At 41.7% G+C, this 22,553-nt stretch overlaps 2 protein-coding genes across 11 annotated transcripts in view; one reads left to right on the top strand and one right to left on the bottom strand.

Annotated features, from left to right (window-relative positions):
* The window catches only part of AAGAB (alpha and gamma adaptin binding protein), a 64,408-nt gene that overhangs the window by 37,329 nt on the left and 4,526 nt on the right, over nt 1–22,553 (bottom strand). For 2 of the 4 annotated variants that reach the window (XM_060621038.3, XM_060621039.3), the window contains exon 1: nt 17,611–17,744. The exons of 1 other annotated variant lie outside the window; for it this stretch is intronic. In XM_060621038.3, the coding sequence (XP_060477021.1) occupies nt 17,611–17,683 (73 nt within the window). In that variant the 5' untranslated portion in view covers nt 17,684–17,744. Of the gene's footprint in view, nt 1–17,193; nt 17,213–17,610; nt 17,745–22,553 lie in introns of those variants that run through there. One more of the 4 variants, XM_078448771.2, reaches the window with a different exon arrangement.
* IQCH (IQ motif containing H) overlaps nt 17,811–22,553 on the top strand; it is a 213,408-nt gene continuing 208,665 nt past the window's right edge. For all 7 annotated transcript variants that reach the window (XM_078448762.2, XM_078448763.2, XM_078448761.2 and 4 more), the window contains exon 1: nt 17,811–18,002. Coding sequence is in view for 6 of the 7 variants with exons in the window: in XM_078448763.2 (XP_078304889.2) it covers nt 17,952–18,002 (51 nt within the window). In the remaining variant the exon portion in view is untranslated. The remainder of the gene's footprint in view (nt 18,003–22,553) is intronic.

The following is a 22,553-nucleotide window of genomic DNA, read 5'->3' as shown; positions in this document are numbered from 1 at the left end:
CCTACACCGCTTGTCTTGTTAAAAACTGGAATAAAATTTCAGCTATGGGCTTTTGAAATCACAGTCTTCAACTAACCTGGAAAAATAAAATCAATTAAGGGGTCACCTCCTTACTGACTGCAATTTAGGACATTGGGATCCATTAAGCGTGGTTCGTTTTATTAATCGATGCATAGAGCACAAGACAACAGACCCATGTGCTTCTCAGAGCTCTTAAAATTTTAGGTTTTTTTTTTTTTTTTTTTTTAAACGTTTATTTATTTCTGAGACAGAGAGAGACAGAGATGAACAGGGGAGGGGCAGAGAGAGAGAGGGACACAGAATCTGAAACAGGCTCCAGGTTCTGAGCTGTCAGCACAGAGCCCGACGCGGGGCTCGAACTCACGGACCGTGAGATCATGACCTGAGCCGAAGTCGGACGCTCAACCGACCAAGCCACCCAGGCGCCCCTTAAAATTTTAGTTTTGTCTCTTCTCTGATTTGCAAGTGATTAAGATATTTACCGAACACACAGAAAGAAGCAATTTCTCTTTTCTCTACACCTGGATGAGAACAGAACCGATAGGCTGGGAAAATGAATTTCACCTGTCAGTGTTTTCCTAGCTGGGTGTGTGTGTTTCCTTATTCCTTGTGCTCCCTGGAATAACTTGATGGCTCAATCCACTTATCAGATTCTTTCATTTGTAACATTTTATGTCCAATCAGATACTTTCAGAGAGGCTGAATATGGACTTTATCATCATACCTGTGCCATCTCACAACTAGAGAAAAGTGAACGGTCTCATTCTTTTTGTCATCAATCTCATAATGTACACTTTAATTTTAAAAATGTAAATGTCTACACTAAATATGGCTTTTCTCACTTACTTGTCTTTTCTATTTGGTTTCAAACGTCTAACAAGTTTATTCTTTTCCACATTAAAACAAGAATTGCTCAAATGCTTATGCACATGACTAAGAGTTTCTGGAGATGAGCCAGTACCGTTTACTCATTTCACAGATGGGAAAACTGAGGACCAAAAAAAAGGGAGGGGGAGGGGGAGGGGGAGGGGGAGGGGGAGGGGGAGGGGGAGGAGGAGCCACTTGCCTAAGGGAGAAGAGCCTAAAACGAAACTCAGGTCACCAGCACTTTTCCCTACTACACTGTGATGCAATACTGGTGATATTCAGGATCTGAGCTAGATCACACTCACGTGTCTAATGGTCACAAGCCCAAACTAACCTATGGGCTTACAGTATCTCCCACTTTTTTATGAAAACCAAAAATAATAGCCAGAACAAAGGCATCAGAATATACGAGCCTGAAGCACAATTCACCCATCCGAAAACTGTCTATGGGTTTTGGGTATTTATATGTTATAAGTGAGTTACAGTGATTGTGTTTTGGTTTTTGTTGCTGTTTGGCTTTTTGCCAGACTTCCTAGAGAAACCCACAATGTTGTGTTTTTTTTTTTTTTCCCCTTCTTTGCCCTTCACTAAAATGAATTTTGATGTAGTCAAAACAATGCACAAATGAAGTCAAGAGCAGTTCTCCCTCTGCCTGGTGGATGCTGGCCTGTCTCCTTCCCGCTGTTGGCAGCCACCTGGTGGAGCTGCAGTACATCATTGTTTAAGAGACAAACACGAGATGATGAATTGCCAGTCTGTTGCCACAAACTTGGTCTCACAGCTTAAAATAGTAATCTGTAGTGTTTTCGGACGAGAAGTTAAACGTCAACCCAGTTCCAGGAGCAAGTACGAACCTTTCCCCCGGCTTTAAGTGCACGTATAAATCTCTTGCCCTGTTTGAGAAACGGGTACACATAGCCACCAATTCTCCTGCCACTCCGATTTACTTCTTGCTTCTTTCGCGAACTTCTTTCCCCGACAGTCCCACACGGCAAGTCAGGGACAAGATTCAAGAGAACGGAAGAAAGGCGTATGCCAAGGAAGCATGTCAGCTCCGCAACCCAATGACTGCTTCGTCCCCACACCCGCTCTGTACTTCTGTCTGTCCTAATGTCGCTTCCCTCAGAGAGTGTAAATTTGGTAAGCAGTCAAATCAGAGGAGGCATGCACACAGCTATCCTTAGTTCAGCATCGGTAAGAGGTGATACTCTAGCATGAATTAGGAAGCAAACTGGAGTTCCAAGGTGAATTCTACCAACACCAAAAGTACACATTTGCAATCCCTCCTCCCTCTCTCTCTCACCCCCACACATACTAACCCTTACCTTACCCCCTCATCTATCCACTCCAGCCAAAAAAAGACAAAACAAGTCCATTCTAACTTAAATGCATTGATACTGCTTTAGATTAACCCTATCTTCTTCAGTAGAATTCAGGACACTTTTGACACCAGTAGAATTAATGTCCCCTTAATGAATCGCGACATTCTTTGTGAAGAGAAGCTGTCCAGTGGTTAAGTCATATTTTCTATGCCCAGAGGGAAATGATAGCTGCCACTCCAAATCAAGATGATCCTTCCAGAAATCAGCCCTCTTCTGAGAATGCAGCTGATTTTCTACTTTCTCCGAGAACTGAAGCTGCCTTTTCTGCAAGGTATCATAACCTCCCACCCCTGGTATCCACTCCTCCGGGGACCCAAGGTTCCTCTCCCTCCCCTCTGCACTGACAGTACTAACCAGAATAGAAAAGGCCATAAAACAGAAAACATGAATAGACACTTCTCTAAAGAAGACATCCGGATGGCCAACAGGCACATGAAAAGATGCTCAACGTCGCTCCTCATCAGGGAAATACAAATCAAAACCACACTCAGATATCACCTCACGCCAGTCAGAGAGGCCAAAATGAACAAATCAGGAGACTATAGATGCTGGAGAGGATGTGGAGAAACGGGAACCCTCTTGCACTGTTGGTGGGAATGCAAATTGGTGCAGCCACTCTGGAAAACAGTGTGGAGGCTCCTCAAAAAATTAAAAATAGACCTACCCTATGACCCAGCAGTAGCACTGCTAGGAATTTACCCAAGGGATACAGGAGTACTGATGCATAGGGGCACTTGTACCCCAACGTTTATAGCAGCACTCTCAACAATAGCCAAATTATGGAAAGAGCCTAAATGTCCATCAACTGATGAATGGATAAAGAAATTGTGGTTTATATACACAATGGAGTACTACATGGCAATGAGAAAGAATGAAATATGGCCCTTTGTAGCAACGTGGATGGAACTGGAGAGTGTGATGCTAAGTGAAATAAGCCATACAGAGAAAGACAGATACCATACGTTTTCACTCTTATGTGGATCCTGAGAAACTTAACAGAAACCCATGGGGGAGGGGAAGGGAAAAAAAAAAAAAGAGGTTAGAGTGGGAGAGAGCCAAAGCATAAGAGACTCTTAAAAACTGGGAACAAACTGAGGGTTGGTGGGGGGTGGGAGGGAGGGGAGGGTGGGTGATGGGTATTGAGGAGGGCACCTTTTGGGATGAGCACTGCGTGTTGTATGGAAACCAATTTGACAATCAATTTCATATATTGAAAAAAAAAAAAAAAAAAAAGAAGGAAAGAAAAAAAAGAAAAGGCCATAAAATAGAGACAGCACAGACCTGGGGTCAGACAGACCTACATTTGAATGCTGATCCTCTGTGAGAACAAAAAATTGACCTCTCTGTGTCTCATTTCCTCACCAGCAAAGGGACAAACACACTTCTGAAATGGCTTCTTGCAGATTAAACGCAACGATGCGTGAGAAGGTGCAGGCAGGCACTGGGCACTGAGTTGCCCCCAGTAAGTGTTCATTTCCCTCCTCCCGGGCTCAGGCGTCTGCCCACGTGCTGCACTCTGGACAAGAGGCTGGGCCAGAGATGCACGGGCAGAGGCGGTAAGCAAAAGTGCAACTGGGAAACGACCGCGTCCTCGAGCTGCTCTGGCCCCTCCCTTCCCAAAATATGCCTTCTCAAATGTTTCTTTTCCATTGTTAAGGCACAGACTGAGACAGAAGAGAAAGCAATTAGGAAAATTATAGGAGGCAGCAGAGTCTGACGTCAGTTGAAGGGGAAAGTAGCCATTATGAAAGAAAAGAATTGAGTAAAATGTGCTTTAGGAAAAACTATGAAGGCCAGACTTCTCATTAGCCAGCAAGGAAAGGCGAAGAGAGACCTTTAAAAATCATCAAGGCTCCATATTGTTGCAACTAGTTACAATCTCACAGTGCCATTTCCTGAAAGGTCCTAGAAAGGGGCCTGCTGTCACACACTTTGTAGCAGTTATGAACAGATTATTCCCCAAGTACAAGGGGCCATCTCCACCGGTGTGGTACTTAACGCTTAGAACTGTGCAGGCCTAGGGCCAGGCCTCTGTAAGGACCAGTGTGGGGAAATCCTCGTCCGTGATTCTCTGAGCCATCACCCTGCCGCCTCCCCGTGCGAGCGCAGGCAGCGCTTGGTTCAGTCTAAAGGACAGACGGCCGGTTGGGGCAGTACTAGGTTGCCGAGGGAAGAATAACTGGCTTAGGGCAACGTACCGCTGCTTGAACAAGAGGACAGCAATTCTGGTTTGCTTACAACACTTCATTACCTTTTCCTCACACACTCCTCCTCTGGTCACCCTCGAAATTCACATTTCCACATGCTCTGGGGCGACTTTTTATATCACCAAGTGTGAAAGTTGAAGCAGAGGAAATCCAACTCAGTCCTCCTCCCTCTCCTCCTCCTCCTCCTCCTCCTCCTCCTCCTCCTCCTCCTCCTCCTCCTCCTCCTCCTCCTCCCCTAGTTTACTTTCTCCCAGTAGCCATCCGGAATTGGTCACCACAGCTTCATCTTAAAATAACTGGGGGGGGGGGGGGGGGGGGGAGAATGGGGGGGGGAATGCAGGGAGAACACATGGTCTGTGCCTGCCCCCAGAAGACCCCATGATGCAGTAAGACACATCTGCACAAAAGAACAGGAAGAAGCTGGCAGCAAGGGGAGACAGAACATGGAAAAGTGTTTTATGAAGGCCAAGGAGGAACCCCCAGCTTGTATGTTCTACGGGCTGAACGCAAAGACCACTTTATCAATCCCAGCGGCACAGCCCGTGAACCATTCCCCCCCATATGGGGGGAGAGGGACTTCTTTGAATTCCATTACTATTACTTATTTATTCAAAACCACAGTTCTAGATCTACATTTAAGCCAGGGTTCTCTATAGGGAGGTGATTTTGGCGCTCCTGGGGACACGCCAACACCTGGAGACATTTTTGGTTGTACCAGGTGATTGGCCAGGAACATTGTGGAACATCCTACAGTGCACACGACAGCACGTGTACAACAAAGGATTACCCGGCTGAAAATGTCAACAGTGTGAAGGCTCAGAAACCCTGATCTAAACGGAACTTGTGGAATGGACCTGGCTGTGTTTATGAAACAAAACGCAAGTTCTGGAATGCAAAGTTGGTTTTATTCTTTCTTCCAGAACGGAAACTCGCCATTACAGCCAGGCATCACATGAAATCTATCTCTGATAAAATCGATCTCAAACAGCTTAGTTATTTCAACCATAAGAATTTTTTGGTCATTAACCTTAGATGTTTTGAAAATTATTTATGAATGGTGGTTTTCTGGGAAAAAAAGAAGACATAAGCCTCGACAGGCCAATTAGGAGAGTACTTGTCACATTCAAGTAATAATTTTTCATTAACAAATTAGCATCAAGTCAATGTAACACATCCAATGTCCCAGGACTTAAAAGGTCCTTCAGGAAGGGTAAGACCATGACTGGGCAACCCCTGGTCAAAGGACCACAGAAAAAGAACACTATAACACTGTGGACTTCATCAAAATTAAAAATTTTTGCATTTCAAAAGATACCATCAAGAAAACCCAAAGACAAGCCACAAAACAGGAGAAGAAACATGTGAATGATATGTGTGACCACTTCCAGAATATTTAAAGGACTCTTACAACTCAATAATAAGATGAAAAAAAAAACAACTTAAAAATGGGAAGAAGAGAGGCACCTGGGTGGCTCAGTCGGTTAAACGTCCAACTTTGGCTCAGGTCATCACCTCACGGTTTGTGGTTTCGAGCCCCGCGTCAGGCTCTGGGCTGACAGCTCAGAGTCGGGAGCCTGCTTCAGATTCTCCGTCTCCCTCTCTCTCTGCCCTTCCCCTGCTTGTGCTCTGTCTTTGTCTCTCAAAAATAAATAAATGTGAAAGAAAAAAATGGGAAGAAGAACTGAATGGACCTTTCACCAAAGAAGACATAGGAATGGACTATATGCACCTGGAAAGAATCTCAGCATCATTAGCCATTAGGGAAAGGCAAATCAAAACCACAGTGAAATACCACCTCACACCCACTAGAATGGCTATAACGGAAAATACAGGCAATGACAAGCGTTGCCGAAGAGGAGGAGAAACTGGAATCCACATACATTGCTGATGGGAACACAAAATGGTGCCATCACTCTGGAAAACAGTTTGGCAGTTTCTTCACATAGCACAGTAGCTTCTTTGAATGTGCATAAGTGCACTACTCATAGTAGCCCCAAAGTGGAAACAACCCAAATGTCCATCAACTGATGAATGGTTAAAGTGTGGTATGCCCATACAATGGAATATGAAGTACATGCTATAGTATAGATGCATCTCGAAAACATTAAGCTGAGTAAAAGAAGGCCAATACAAGAGAGTATATACTATAGGATTCCTCTGAAATAAAATGTCCGCATAAGGCAAATCTATAAAGACAAAGTACATTAGTGGTTGCCTAGAGCTGGGGGCGAGAACGGGGAGTGACTGCAAATAGTCACAAGCTTTCCTTCTAGGGGATAGAAATGTTTTCCACCAAAAGTAAGTGGATCTTATATTTAAACTATACCCAAATGAAGCTGCTAAAAAACCAAAAAAATCATGGAAGCTGGAAGATAATGTCCTCATTTTACAGATGAGGTAAGTGACTGAGGCACATGATGTTTCAGAGACTTAGAACGATGATGGCACAGGTAGAGAGACTGAATATTTGTAGGAGGAAAATTAACTTGCTTCAAGTCAAAACAGCCAGGAAAAGGCAGACCTCAGTGCTCAATTCGCAAAAAGTTTTCCCCCACGAAACCCATGAATGACCCCAGGAGAATGCAGACAGAAAGGTAATTTTCTTGGTTTATTACCAGTTGATCACATGTTCCTGCTGTGAGCATCCAGATTTTGATCCAAGGACAGTAACATGTTTCCCCATCTCTGTGTAGAACCAGCCTTCAGGTCAGTGTGGAAAATGAAACCCTGAAGAGGGTATTTGCTACTGAACCTAGAACATCACACAGGCTCTTTAAGAGTCTGACAACTGTCCTCTTTGTCTTAACCTACGTCAATCCTGCTTTTTGGATAAGTAATTATTAGAGATGTGTCTGTGGTATCTGTGTGCGTTGGCTCCAACACAGATACAATGTCACGTCCAGATTATCATTCTCGCCAGACACACTCAAAACAATTTTTATACCTTAACCTTTTGAAAAATGGGTCTATATCAGATTTCATTATTATGAAGTGTCACTATTTGTTGAGGAATTATAGAGGGCAAGCTTAAACCAAATGACCACTACGTAGTTTCTAGATGTTTTTACTTTTGTGCACAAAAACAAGCAGCTGGATGGCCCAGAAATAAGGGTCTGAGTCTAGATACTCTTAGAATCGTCCAGGATGTTACAATGCTCTCTGCATCATAAATGGTTCTGTGCAACATGGGTTAATGCACAATATTTTTCCACTGGTGCTTCTCCTCATACTCTCCACCCTCTTTCCAGGAATGCCATTTATTGGGAAGGCAAACACCTTACAATCATTTCATCATCAACAATAACCTTACACAAAAAGTCAAATTCCCGACTCCACTAGGAAACGAACTGAACACCAATAAAAATGTCTTCATTTAATCATTTAACCTGTCACAGTTCATCTACTAACGCTCTAAACTACCACGAAAGAAAAGTGTACACTTAATTTGAACCATAAAAGTTCTCATCTTTGTAGAAAAATCTTTCACTGTCATTTTTCCTATCCCTACCTCCACCTTGAATACACACAGTTCTGCCTGCCAAGAAATTCATCATGTTTCATGTATATAGAAGAATTAGAACTGAATCTTGGCTCTCCAACATACAAGGCTGAACAACCTTAGAAGATCACAACTTCTTTGAGCTTGCATTTCCCTCTCTCTCTCTCACTCACACACATACACACACGCACGCGCGCGCTCATACTAGAAGATAACATGGGCATGTTTTGTAAGTTCCTTTGGGTCTGGAGGAAATATGAACTTGTATTTAATCTTTCTTCCTCCTTAGGTTGATGACTTAACATCCCTCTTTTAATAACAATAAAAATCCTAAGCCCTCTATTAATGTCAATTGAACATTTAAAAATATATTAAGAATCATAGCTAAAAACACTCCTCTACCCCCATTACCAGTAAAAATCACTGCTTAGGCTGACCACCTACTGAATCACTCTGATGACAACCTTAGCCCGTTGGTGGAAGATCTTGTTAGTCCAATCTTTCCTCCTTTGAAGAAAATAAAGCCTTGGAAATACACAAAGGCAGAGCTGTCCTACCACAAAAAAACAAGCGACATTGCTTAAGCAAAAATTATTATTTATTCCCAGAGTGAAAAAAAAAAAAAAAAAAGGTTCCACTCAGAATAACAAAGCAGCTATAGAAAAAAATGCAAATTAAAAGACCCAAGCTCTTATCCTCTTCTGTTGCTGGACAATATTAGCTAAGCTGTATAATAAGCCCCTACCTTTGAAATAACGTCTCCTTAGTAAACTACTTTAGGATCCTTTTGTAACTATTGGGGTCTAAGAGACCTAGACACAAACTCCCAGTCTTGAAGGAGAGTGAATGTTTCCCAAAGAAGCAATGTCATAAATGATGGCTGGCTTTGCCTGTGTAATTCCCCAAAGCCTAGTTTACCCATCATATAGTTGAGCTAACTGGTTCTTCAGCTTTAGAAACCTTTAGAAACCTAGGGGCTGGAGCACTGTTTCCATGGGTAAGTTTGGAATCTGAATTCCAAACACAAAAAGTTCAAAAGTGGAGTGTCTACTGCAACCTTAAAAATGCAACATGGATGGACCTAGAAGGAAGGCATCATGCTAAGAGAAATAAGTCCGAGAAAGACAAATACCTTACGATTTCACTTCTACGAGGAATCTAAAAAATAAAACAGACAACAAAAACTCATATATATGAGAACAATTTGGTGGTTGCCAGAGGGGAGGGTGTTGAGGGCATGGGCGAAATAGGGGAAGGAGATTAAGAAGTACACACTTCTGGCTATAAAAGTAAATCATGGGGATAGAAAGTACAGCAGAGGGAACATAGTCAGTGATATGGTAATCATTTTTTATGGTGACAGATGGTAACTACACTATCGTGGTGAGAATTTCGTAATGTTTATAACTGCCAAATCACTATGTCATACACCTGAAACTAATACATGTCAACTATACTTCAATTAAAAAAAACAAAACAAAAACAAAAAAACCTCAATCCTGGGGAAATTAGGATAGCTGACTGCCCTAAAGGGAAACCCAAATCTTCTCAGCTGGGCATAAGTCTTCCCATCGATGAGGAAAAAAATGTATTTTGTTTAAAAGCTACCATTTCACCTCCCCCTGGCCCAGGGAGGTTTCTCTAGGAAGGAGGGCCCTCCTTATCTGCAAGTCCCTGGAAGACAGCAAAACACAACAATGGCTGTGCTCATTTTCCATTTCCCCGGGGAGCTGTGGAAACCAGGTGACCAGGACCTGGGGCCCCGGCCTTAGTTAAATCCTGGAAGAATGTACAAAGGTCCTGTGTGGAATTGCTAAATTCAAATTAGTGAGAACTTTTAGCTCTGTTTCAAGCATTGTTCTCCTACAAAAGCAAATGACCACGGGCTAAATCCTATTATCCCTTCAGCCTTTCAAAGAGAACCCCCATAGCTCAGCTGCTGCCTCTCTGGTGCCTTTGCTGTTTTGAGTTCCCCTATCTTGAGTTAATTGCGAGCAGGCCTGGTTAAGAGGCTGCTCCTAGAGCCAGACTGCCTCTGTTCAAAACCTGGCTCAGCTATTTGGCCTGGAGCAAATTACTTAATTTCTCCGTGTTGCAATTTCTTTGCAAAATGAGAATAATGATGGGAACAATAGCACAAAAATGTTGTAATAGTTAAGCAGATTAGTATGCGGTGAGTGCTCAGAATACAGGTTGTCAAACTTTTTCAATAAAGGACCGGAGAGTAAATATTTTAGGCTGGGGGCCATACTGTCTGTGGTGCGACTGTTCAACTCTGGAAAGTATTTATAGACAAAATGTAAACAAATGGTCACGGCTGTGTGCCAATAAAACTTTATACAAAAACAGGTCCAGGGACCAAAGACTGGAACCAGCCCAGATGTGCTTCCATAGCTAAACAGTTAAACTGTGGCACATCCTTATCATGGAATGCTGTTCAGCAATAAAAAGGTATGAATTATTGACACTCTAGATGACTCTCTAGGGAATTCTGTTGAGCAGAAAAAAAAATCTCCAAAAGTAATCTACTATAGATCTCCAATTGTATTTTTGAAATGACAACATTTTAGAAATGGAAGACGGGTTAGTGGTTTTCAGGGGTTAGGGATGAAGACTGGGGGCATAACCTGGGAGAGAGGTGGGTGCGGTTATAAAAGGGCAACACATTGGATCCCTGCGGTGTTGAAACTATTCAGTATCTTGATTGCAGTAGATACACAAACCACAGGTGATAAAGTTGTACAGAATACATACACAAGCACAAACGCATAAAAGTCAAACTGGGGAAATCTGAGTAAGATTGGTGGATTGTATTAATGTCAATAAACTGAATATGATATTATAGCACAAGATACATGGGGCAGTTTTCCAAAACACGCACACACACACAAATTAAGAATGCAGAAGTAAGAAGCACCGTATAATCTAACATAAAAATAAGTAACATGGTAACACAGAATTTTACATCTAGAGGAATGGTAGAAATGATCTCAAACCATTTCCTATTTTTAATGTTCATCCTACATAGGAGTGACTAGTAAATAATATGCCTCTATTTTGAGTTCACTCAACTGAGCAAATAAAAATTCAGACACCGTTCAAACTATCGGGCATACATAATGTTTGGGTTTTTTTGTTTCGTTCTTTTTTTTTTTTTTGAGAGAGAGTGCAAGTGCAGGAGGGGTAGAGAGAGGGGGACAGAGGATCCAACATGGGCTCTGTCCTGACAGGCTGACAGCAACCAGGCCTTTGCGGGGCTCATATGACCTGACACTCAACTGACTGAGCCACTCTGGTGCCCCCATAATGCTCTTTTTAAATATAGGTCCTCCAGACAAAGATATTTTTCTAATCACTCAGAATTAAGACTTCAACCCTCCTAAATGGAAATCCAAAGATATTTTAAAATGTTCTTTTAGGAGTTAATCTTCTCTATCGTTTCTTATACCAATGCCACCACCTTGAATAGTTCTGATTGCTAAGGAATTCCAACACATTTCATTCACATGTTCCATGCATAAAAGTCCGGAATGTGATCGTATGCACCCACACTTAGTACTTGAGCGCTTTGGGCAAGCCAGCTAGTATTTTTTCTAAGCCACAATTTCTGCATTTATAAAATGGGGATAACCTGAATTCATGACTTCGCAGATACAAGAACCAAATTAAAAGGTGTGAAAACGCATTTGAGAAGAGTTCTGAGGGGCACCTGGGTGGCTCTGTCAGTTGGGCATCTGACTTCCGCCAGGGTCATGATCTCACGGTTCATGGGTTCAAGTCCCACATTGGGCTCTGTGCTGGCAGCTCAGAGCCTGGAGCCTGCTTCGGATTTTGGGTCTCCCTCTCTCTCTGCCCCTCCCCTGCTCATGCTCTGTCTCTCTCTCTCCTTCAAAAATAAATAAACATTAAAAAAAAAATTTTTTTTTTTTAAAGAGAAGAGTTCTGATACACATTCAAATGCTTATTATGATTGTAAGATCTCCAAATTCCCACACTTCACTAAAAGTAAGAATTCTGTTCCGAGTGTTCAGATGTAGAACCTGAATGGCTTACAGTTGCTGAGTTGGCCTTACACACTTCAAAAAAAAAAAAAAAAAAAAAAAAAAAAATCAAACAAGTCTCTGGAGACTTTTCTACCTAAAGCTCCTTCTAGGAGTGGAAAAAAGTATTAAGGTTCGTCAAAAAATTAAAAATAGAATTACCATAAAATCCAGTAATTCCACTACTGGATATTTACCCAAAGAAAACAAAAACACTAATCCAAAAGGACGTATGTACCCCTAGGTTTATTGTAGCATTAACAATAGCCAAACCACGGAAGCAGCCTAAGTGCCCCTCAACTGATGAATGGATAAAGAAGATGTGTGAATATATATACAATGGAATGAAAAAAAAGAATGAAAATAAAAAGAATGAAAAAAAAAGAATGAAATAAAAAAAGAATGAAATCTTGCCATTTGCGACAATATGGATGAATCTAGAGGGTATAATGCTAAGTAAAGTAAGTCAAAGAAAGAAAGTCCATATGATTTCACTCACAGGTGGAATTTAAGAAAACAAGAACTAAGAAAAAAAAAGGCAAACCGAAAAACAGACTCCTATATCAAGAACAGATGCTTGCAGAGGGGAGGCAGATGGGGGGCGGGGGGGGGGGGGGGCGGGGAATGGGTGAAACAGGTGAAGGGGATTAAGAGTACACTTACCATGATGAGCACAGTGTGATGTACAGAAGTGCTGAATCACTATATTGTACACCTGGAACTAATATAACACTGTATGTTAACTGTCCTGGAGTTAAAAACTAAAGTTCCTTCTAAGAACGTAGAGTAAAATGTTAAAACTTCGGTCTCTACATTTTAATATTTTCACAAGTGGAACACACACTTTCACTGCATCCCTCTTGAGAGCAGGAACAGTACCTTAATTGTCATTTTAGCTACAGTAACTGGTACAAAAGAGGCGAGCTGTGCTTCGTATCAGGCTATACTTTTCCAGAATGAAAGTAAAATCTTCATATAAATATATATGAGGTGGAAAGAGGTCTGGCCCTGGAGTACAGACACTGGCTCTCACAGCACATACAGCCTTGCCTTCAAGCATCCTGAGACTTCATTTCCCTTTAAAGGTCTACAATGTGGGGTGCCTGGGTGGCTCAGTTGGTTGAATGTCCAACCTCAGCTCAGGTCATGATCCCGCTGCTTGGGGATTTGGGGGTTCGAGCCCCCATGTGGGGCTCTGTGCTGACAGCTCAGAGCCTGGAGCCTGCTTTGGGTTCTGTGTCTCCCTCCCTCTCCGCTCCTCCCCTGGTGGTGCTCAGTCTCTCTCCCTCTCTCTCTCTCTCTCTCTCTCAAAAATAAACAAACATTAAAAAAGAATTTTTTTTTTTAAAGTCTACAATGTAAGTCTGTAATGCCCTTTTATCTGATATCAGACACCCACCCAGAATACTGAAAATAAGGCCTTTGAGTGACAAAATGAAAAAAAGTTTTCCACAAAATCCATGCATGCACTTTATCCATAGCAGACGCCTACTGATTTTTATTTCATGTGTATTTATAACAAACTTGGTTATCTGGTTATGAAATATTTCCCATTGTCGGTTAAAAGCAGTAAAAGACATCAGATGTTGAAAGAAAGACAAACTGGAGAAACCCTAAAGGTTCTTCTTCCTGATGGATGAAACGAAACCAAACCTTCCCCAAAAAGATCAGATTCAATCCAAAATCATTCTATGGCCTAATATCACTGAACACTTGACAAACATCATTCATTGTGGTTGTCTCTCTTATACCAAAATTAGCCTCAATTCATGATTAATTTAATTCAATCTTATAATAAAACAGAAGGAATGCTCGGCAAATACCGCAGGCTAGTGGTACCCACCATTTCCCTATCAATAACCTGAGAAGAAATGATAAAGCCCTTTTATAGTTCACTTTGCCTTACAAGTAATGTCTTCACTGGCAGTCTTATTTTTTTCTCTACAGAATATTAACGGAATCACAAAGGCTATCTAATTTTAATCAACACAAAAGTTGGCTTTGAGTTACCTAAGAGGAATTTGACATATAGAAACAAAGTGGATTATTTTACAGAATTCATTTTACCCCCAAGAATGCTACCATACTTTAAAGTACTATAGAGTTACTATTTGCCAATTATAGGTAATCAACTCCTTCAAGAAGTGACTGTGTCTGCCAATTCTGATCCTTAAAGCACACAGAGTACCACAGTCATCAGAATATTCACCAAATATTTCAGAGACTGGCTTTGAAATGACTTTTATATATATCAGTAATGGAAATCCAAACGCACGTGATTATTTTGTAAAGTTAAATACATCAAGAATTTTAAGAATCTTGAGCAAATTCTATGTTCACTAGAGGCAATATATGATAGAAAGTAATTTATGATGTGATGTTAAATGAAAAGATCAGGATAACATTTATATTAAAATATTATATGTAAAATATAAATAATATACATTTTATATATTGAATGTATTAATTTTATGTGCATATACAATCCCAGACTTCAAGCTATACTACAAAGCTGTAATCATCAAGACAATATGGTACTGGCACAAGAACAGACACTCAGATCAATGGAACAGAATACACAACCCAGAAATGGACCCCCAAACGTATGGCCAACTAATCTTTGACAAAGCAGGAAAGAATATCCAATAGAATAAAGACAGTCTCTTCAGCAAGTGGTGCTGGGAAAACTGGACAGCGACATACAGAAGAATGAACCTGGACCACTTTCTTACACCATACACAAAAATAAACTCAAAATGGATGAAAGACCTCAATATAAGACAGGAAGCCATCAAAATCCTCGAGGAGAAAGCAAGCAAAAACCTCTTTGATCTTGGCCGCAGCAACTTCTTACTCAACACGTCTCCGGAGGCAAGGGAAACAAGCAAAAATGAACTACTGGGACCCCATCAAAATAAAAAGCTTCTGCACAGCGAAGGAAGCAATCAGCAAAACTAAAAGGCAGCCAAAGGAATGGGAGAAGATATTTGCAAACAACATACCAGATAAAGGGTTAGTATCCAAAATCTGTAAAGAACTTATCAAACTCAACACCCAAAAAACAATCCAGTGAAGAAATGGGCAAAAGACATGAAGAGACACTTCTCCAAAGAAGACATCCAGATGGCCAACCGACACATGAAAAAATGCTCCACATCACTCATCATCAGGGAAATACAAATCAAAACCACAAGGAGATACCACCTCACACCTATCAGAATGGCTAACATGAATAACTCAGGCAACAACAGATGTTGGCGAGGATGCGGAGAAAGAGGATCTCTTTTGCACTGTTGGTGGGAATGCAAGCTGGTGCAGCCACTCTGGAAGACAGGATGGAGGTTCCTCAAAAAACTAAAAATAGAACTACCCTAAGACCCAGCAATTGCACTACTAGGCATTTATCCACGGGATACAGGTGTGCTGTTTCAAAGGGACACATGCACCCCCATGTTAGCACTATCAACAACAGCCATAGTATGGAAAGAGCCCAAATGTCCATCGATGGATGAATGGATAAAGGTCCTTTTATCCTCTTACCAGAAGATGTGGTATTTGTATACAAAGGAGTATTACTCGGCAATCAAAAAGAATGAAATCTTGCCATTTGCAACTACGTGAATGGAACTGGAGGGTATTATGCTAAGTGAAATTAGTCAGAGAAAGACAAAAATCATAGGACTTCACTCCTATAAGGACTTCAAGAGACAAAACAGATGAACATAAGGGAAGGGAAACAAAAATAACATAAAAACAGGGAGGGGGAAGAAACAGAAGAGACTCATAAATATGGAGAACAAACTGAGGGTTGCTGGAGGGGTTGTGGGAGGGGGGAATGGGCTAAATGGGTAAGGGGCACTAAGGAATCGACTCCTGAAATCATTGTTGCACTGTATGCTAATTTGGATGTAAATTTCTAAAAATTAAAAAAAAAAAGAAAAAATACCAGGATAAAATTTATATTAAAAATATTATATGTAAAATATAAACAAATTATATACATTTTATATATTGCATATATTAATTGTATGTGCATATATTTAATTTTATTTAAATATTTTTAACATTTAATTTACACATATTTAAATTTTTATATACAAAATATGAAAATGTAAATTATGTATAAAACATAAAAATTATATATAAAATATCAGGAATTGTATCAGGAATTATAAATATCAGGAATAAAATTATATGTGAAATATAATTACCATTTTTCTTTTTAAACGTAAGTATTGGAAAAAAGACTGGAAGGAAATACACAGAAATGTTAACAGTACTTGTGTCTGGCTGATGAGACCATGGATGACATTCTCTTTTCTCCATATGCTAAATCTTACTTAATGAGTATGCACTAAAGAAAAAGAAGTATGTGCTATTTTTACAATGAAACAATTTTTTAAAAAGAAAAGAAAGGGAATAAATGGAAGGAGCACTGTTAAGGGGCAAGGAAACGGCATAGAGTATAACAGTAAGTGTTATAATTAAACTTTTACCCTGGCAAAGAACTTTTTAAGTGGTCACAAACGGCAACTAAGTTATAGAATATTTGTTGTTGGAGGGGCATCCTGCCTAATTCTGTCATTTGACAGGTACAGAAAAAATATATATACAATTGTGTGATGCTTCACAATTGACACAGTGCTTTCAAAATGGCACCTGTCCTTCAAATAATCCTGTGAGATAGGCTCATATGCACCATTTGTAGGCCCAGGAAACTGAGGGTTCCCAAGATAATGTGCTTCGATAATAATGACTGCCATTATCTAACGTTTACCAAATGCCAACCTCTGGGGTAAGCACAATTCTGCGAAAATCATCACCATTTTACAGATTCGAAGACTGAAGGGTGAAGGTTAAGTGTTAAGGTTAAGCCATCACACAGCTGAGATCCACTCATTTAAAATAGGAGTCTTGGTTACAATCAACTTCACAGAATCATTTACTCAAAATGCTGAGCCTCTGACCCAGTCCCGTGCTCTTTCTACTACACTGGTCTCGCCTAAGGTTTCTTTTAAGTCGTTCAGTCTGACAGCCACTGTGAAGCTCCAGAGGCAAAGAAACTAGGCCAGTAACACCCCAAAGCCAATGTTGTATGACAACCTACAGTAAATAACTAGGGTGGAGGAGACAAGGCCAACTCACATACAACAAGGAGGAGCCAAAAGGAAACCTACTCTCTACCTCAGGAGCAGGGATAGCAACAGACATCCCAATTCCTGCACCTTACACCCGCGTGAGTAGGTACAATTTCCAGAGCGCCTTGCGGTTCATCTCAAAGGTTCCCGCAACAATCCGTGGACTGGGCGGGGCAGGGATGAGTCCCACTTTGCTGAAAAAGCTGGAAGAAATGCAATAGCGCGCCGGGCGGGCAGAAAAGCAATGAGTGTGAGAGCCAAGGGAAGACACCTGCGGGGCCTGGGCACCCGGACCGGGTCTGAGCTGCACCCGTGGAGCCTCTGGCCACCGCCGAGTGGAGAAGAGCTCAGGGCCCGCGGCGGCGACAAAGGCACAGAGGGAGACCGCGATTCCAAGGCTGCCGCCCGCCGAGGCTCGGAGAACTTGAAGGTCGGCCCGGGAGCCTCGCTACTCACGTTGGACCAGCCGGTCTCCGGTGAAGGTGGAAGAGCAGCTGGTGACAAGCGCACAGGGGACGCCCGCAGCCATAGCTGCACTAGCAAGTCAGTTCCGTCCCGGAGCCGCTTCCGCCTTGGGCTGCACCACGGCTACCGGTGCGCGGGGGAGACACGCAAGGAAGGGCGCGTTCTCGGCAGGAACCCGCTACCCTGGCTCCTCCCACACCCCTCTTCCGCTCCCGGCGTAGAACAGGCCGGGCTGCGCTTGGGGTTGCCATGGGGACGAGCACTAGCCGCTCCTGGCTTGGGCGCCTGGAGACCGCGCCTTCTCCAGGAGGTACCGCTCCCCGGCCCTAGCCATGGCACAAGAGACTGAAAACTACGACCCCATCGGATCGATCCTAATCCAGGTGGGAAACGGGCCTTTCCTGACCCTGCCCAGCTAAGATACGTACGAGCGAGGCGCAGCAGCGCAGATCCACTCGCGCCCAGCCTTTTGGAGCGCCGCCCCTAGACTGCCTCCAGCATGCGAGAGGCACTGCCCCTTCGAGAACTCCCAAATATGCCAACCCGGACCTCTGCCGAGAGCCTAACACGCCTCCCGTGCCGTACCCTGCAGGTTGCGCTTCAGAAGCTCGACCGTCCGTTCTGCCTCTGGTAAAACTCTCGAGACCATACACCTCACCCCCAGAACCTTTACTTCCAAAAAGTCAATCTTACACCGAGGCACCATTTTAAAATGTTATATTCTGAAAAATCTGAACCCATGATATGGGGGAGGGGGAATACAAATCAGCCACTTTGGGGAGATGGTAAGAAATTTGGGGAGAAGTTGAAATATGTTAACTACTTTTCTTACGCACCTAAATTTTGTGTATCTAAAAGGATCTTGAAAATAAGTTTGGCCCCTGGGGATGTAATGTATAGCGTGGTGACTATAGTTAATACTGTACTGTTATATTTGAAAGTTGCTAAGAGAATACATGTTAAAAGTTCTCATTATAAGAAAAAATTGTAACTATGTGTGGTTATGGATGTTAACTTACTCTGACATTTTGCAGTAAATATAAATATCGAATCAGTATGTCGTACACCTGAAATAAAACGTTGTATTTCAATTATATCTCAAATAAATAAATGAATTAAATAAAAGCTTGGGAACACACACAGGAAAATACAGTAAAGATAACTTGGATTGCCCATCAAGTTTAAGTCTTGAATAGAAATGTGACAAATTTTAAAAACTCCAGGAAATAACTTTTTCTAACCTGAGTGGGGGGAAATATCAAGAAAGTCTTAACTTCTCCAGGATAAGTCAGTTTGTGACAATTACACTCAGATTTTTCCCAAATGGTAAAAGCATTTTGTTTTTTCACATTTACATATGGTAGCTTTAAAAACATCTCTACATAAATCATCACTTTTAACTTATATTTAGCTCCATTTGTCTAAGGCTTGAAGTAATTTGCCTAAATTCATTCCATTCTGACTCATACTCAGATCTGCAATGGATTTTCCCGCCAGGATATTGGTCTCTTACCTCCCACCTAGGAGAGAGTTCTTTAAATTCACCTTTTCCAAATTACAAACCCCTAAACTCGCCAACTTCATAGAGATACCCGTTACGAATAATACCCAAATCTTTTTACCTCACCTTTTATCATCCTCTGTCACCAGCATCCTAGATGACTTTAGCCAAACTACAAAGTCTGAGGGACCAGTCCCCACAAAACTGCTCCCTCTTCTACATGGGCCTAAGTTCAGAAGTCCCCAGAATCAACATCACGTAAGGCCGGCTATCGACAAATTTGGGGGCCCTGACCACCTTCATACTGGCTAATTTGCTAAAGCAACAGAATTCAGGAAAGTGCTATCCTTACCATTACAGTATTGTAACACCAAAAGGATACAAATTAAAGTCAGCCAAGGAAAGACATACATAGGGCAGAGTCATCCTACCCCCTTAGAGTCATGCACGGCTTTACCTCCTACAAGCTGTGATGTGTGACAGTATATGGGAGTACTGACAACTAGGGAAGCTCACCTAGGACTTTGATGTCCAGAGTTTTTCCTGGGACTCAATTACACACTGCCCGTGTTCTGACCTTTTATCTTCAGCCTGTCCCAGAGGTCACACTAATGCCTTTAGTCTCCGGTTCCTCTAGAGTTTGGAACGGATACTGTGTGACCCAAGGCCCCCATCAAAAATACATTGTTAGGCTGTCTGGTAACCAAAGACGCGAAGCAAAGACACTTATCAAGCAGGACACTTGAGGGGCCTAGAGATCACCTCTCAGTATCCAAGGGCAAAGGCCAGACCTCTTGCTGGGTAAAGCTGATTCTTTACTACACATACCCCTTCTAAATCCGGGGCCCATTTTACAGACTCCAACAGGAACGCTCGTGGAGATTCCTACCCTGCAACAGCCAGTTTCGCCTACAGTATACTTCATGTTGACTACAGGGACGGTTCTGTTACTCTTTAGTTTTCTGTATTTCTCCAGACCTGGAACATCTCTAAAAAAGAGACCAGAATCTGGGGAGAATTCTCACACCTAATTTCATACTTTCCCTTGAGACAATTCTCTTTCCCAGGGCTGCCCCCCTTGTGGTTTGGAACAGTGTAGAATAGGGTATTGCCTGAAAAGCTAGAAGCCTTTTCACTTCAGAGGGGGACCCAGAGGTAGCTATTTCATCAACATAGGCTATAACATCATAATATTGATATCTTTTATCATTGGATTGTAAAATGGAGCAGGAGAGCTCAGAACAGTCATATCCAGGCTGCTCTCTAGACACAGATAAAATTCTCCCTGGTGATGTGTAGAAAATGTATATAACAAAGAAATGAGGAAGACCTCCCCTACTTTCTCACCACGTCTGAAGTATTTATGAGCATACAGCCCTACTCTCAGACACGCAGCGTGGATTCCACTTCTGCCTGGGGCTTACATCCTTTAAACAGGTTACTATTCAACAGTACCTCTAGTGGAAAGCACTATGTTGGGAGTCAGAACACTGAGGTCTGACCCTGGCAATGACATTCTTCCAGGTGGGTAACTTTAGGCTAATCATTTCACCTCTTTGGGCCTCAGTTTTCTCTTCTGTAGGAGACATAGCTTGAATAAGATCCACTTCTGACTCTAAACTGACCTATTTGTCCAAAGCTACATAATTTCTTAAAAAAGAAAAAAAAAAGCTACATAATTTCTTTTAATCATAAAGTGGACCTCCTTTATTATCAGCCTAGGCATTCAAATTCTTTCTATAATTATATAAAAATTATTATATAACTATATATAAATATATTATAAATTTTAAGGTACTTTATATGATATATATACATACACAGTTGCCAGAAAAGCAGAGGTACTTCAAATCTCCACTTGCTTCACCCTAAACAGATCTGTGTCTCAATCAGAAACATTAAGCAACCCCTTAGGCCAGTGATTCTCAAAGAGCAATCCCAGGACCAGCATCTTCAGCACCAGCTGAGAACTTAGGAGAAACACAAATTCTCAGTCCCCATTCCAGACCCACTAAACCAGGAGTTCTGGGCGTAGAGCAACCCAGCGATCTGTTCTTATAACAGATAACTCTAGGGGCACCTGGGTGGTTCAGTTGGTTAAGTGTCTGACTTCAACTCAGGTCATGATCTCATGGTTCCTGGGTTTGAGCCCCACGCCGGGCTCTGTGCTGACAGCTCAGAGCCTGGAGCCTGCTTAGGATTCTCTGTCTCTTTCTCTCTCTGCCCCTCCCCCCCCCACCTTTCAAAAATAAATAAATGTAAAAAAAAAAATTTAACATAACTACGGCACACTCAATTCTGAGAACTTCTACTTTAGATAGTATTCTAAAATGTAAACTGTAATATGATTTCAAAGAAAAATCACAGTAATCAAAGCTACATAGTATTTGTCGGGTATTGTGCATGGTTCTAAATGCTATATGTGTTTTAACTCCTTTAAGCCTTAAAACAAAGCTATCCATTAAGGACTGTTATTATTTCACATTATGGAAAAGAAACTGACCAAAGATGTGTATTGTGGGTAGACCCATATACATAGAAAATGCAAGCAATCTTCTCAAACCCTTTCAATCTGTCAATCCTGGTATAAGATAAAGTCTTCCCGGGGCACCTGGGTGGTTCAGCTGGTTAAGTGTCCAACTCTTGATTTCCGCTCCAGTCATAATCTCGAGGTTCGTGAGTTCAAGCCCTGCTTCAGGCTCTGTGCTGACAGATCAGAGCTCACAGCTCTGGATTCTGAGTCTTCCTCTCTCTCTGTTCCTCCCCCACTCATGCTCACTCACTCTCTCTCCCTCTCTCAAAAATAAACATTAAAAAAAAATTTTTTAATAAAGTCTTCCTTGCCCCTTTTTACTCCTCTAGATACTTAAATCCTGCCTTTTCCACTGAATTTTCACCAGTCTTTAACTTTGTATATTTATAAATACACATTTGTATATTTGTAGATATAATGCATGTACTGGTTAATGGTTAGGCATGAAGGTTCTGGATTCACACTGCCTGGATTTGAGTAGTTCCATCAAATAACCGGCTGTGTTACCATGCACAAGTTACTTAAGGACTTTACACGTCAGTTTCCCTCAAGTATAAAATAAAGATAATAATATGAACTCTGTCTTAGGAGTCTTATAAGAATTAAAATATAAAATAACATATAATGTATAACACTCAATAGATGTGGGTTTATATTAGATAGGGTCTCTTGCTTTTTAATATCACTTAGTTTTCTGTTCATTCTGTGTCTTTTTTTTTTTCAACGTTTTTTTTTTTGTTGTTGTTGTTTTTTTTTTTTTTTTTATTTTTGGGACAGAGAAAGACATAGCATGAACGGGGGAGGGGCAGAGAGAGAGGGAGACACAGAATCGGAAACAGGCTCCAGGCTCCGAGCCATCAGCCCAGAGCCTGACGCGGGGCTCGAACTCACGGACCGCGA

Source organism: Panthera onca, chromosome B3 (assembly GCF_046562875.1).
Source record: "Panthera onca isolate mPanOnc1 chromosome B3, mPanOnc1 haplotype 2, whole genome shotgun sequence".
NCBI lineage: Eukaryota > Metazoa > Chordata > Mammalia > Carnivora > Felidae > Panthera > Panthera onca.
This window is presented reverse-complemented; position numbering and strand designations above follow the sequence as displayed.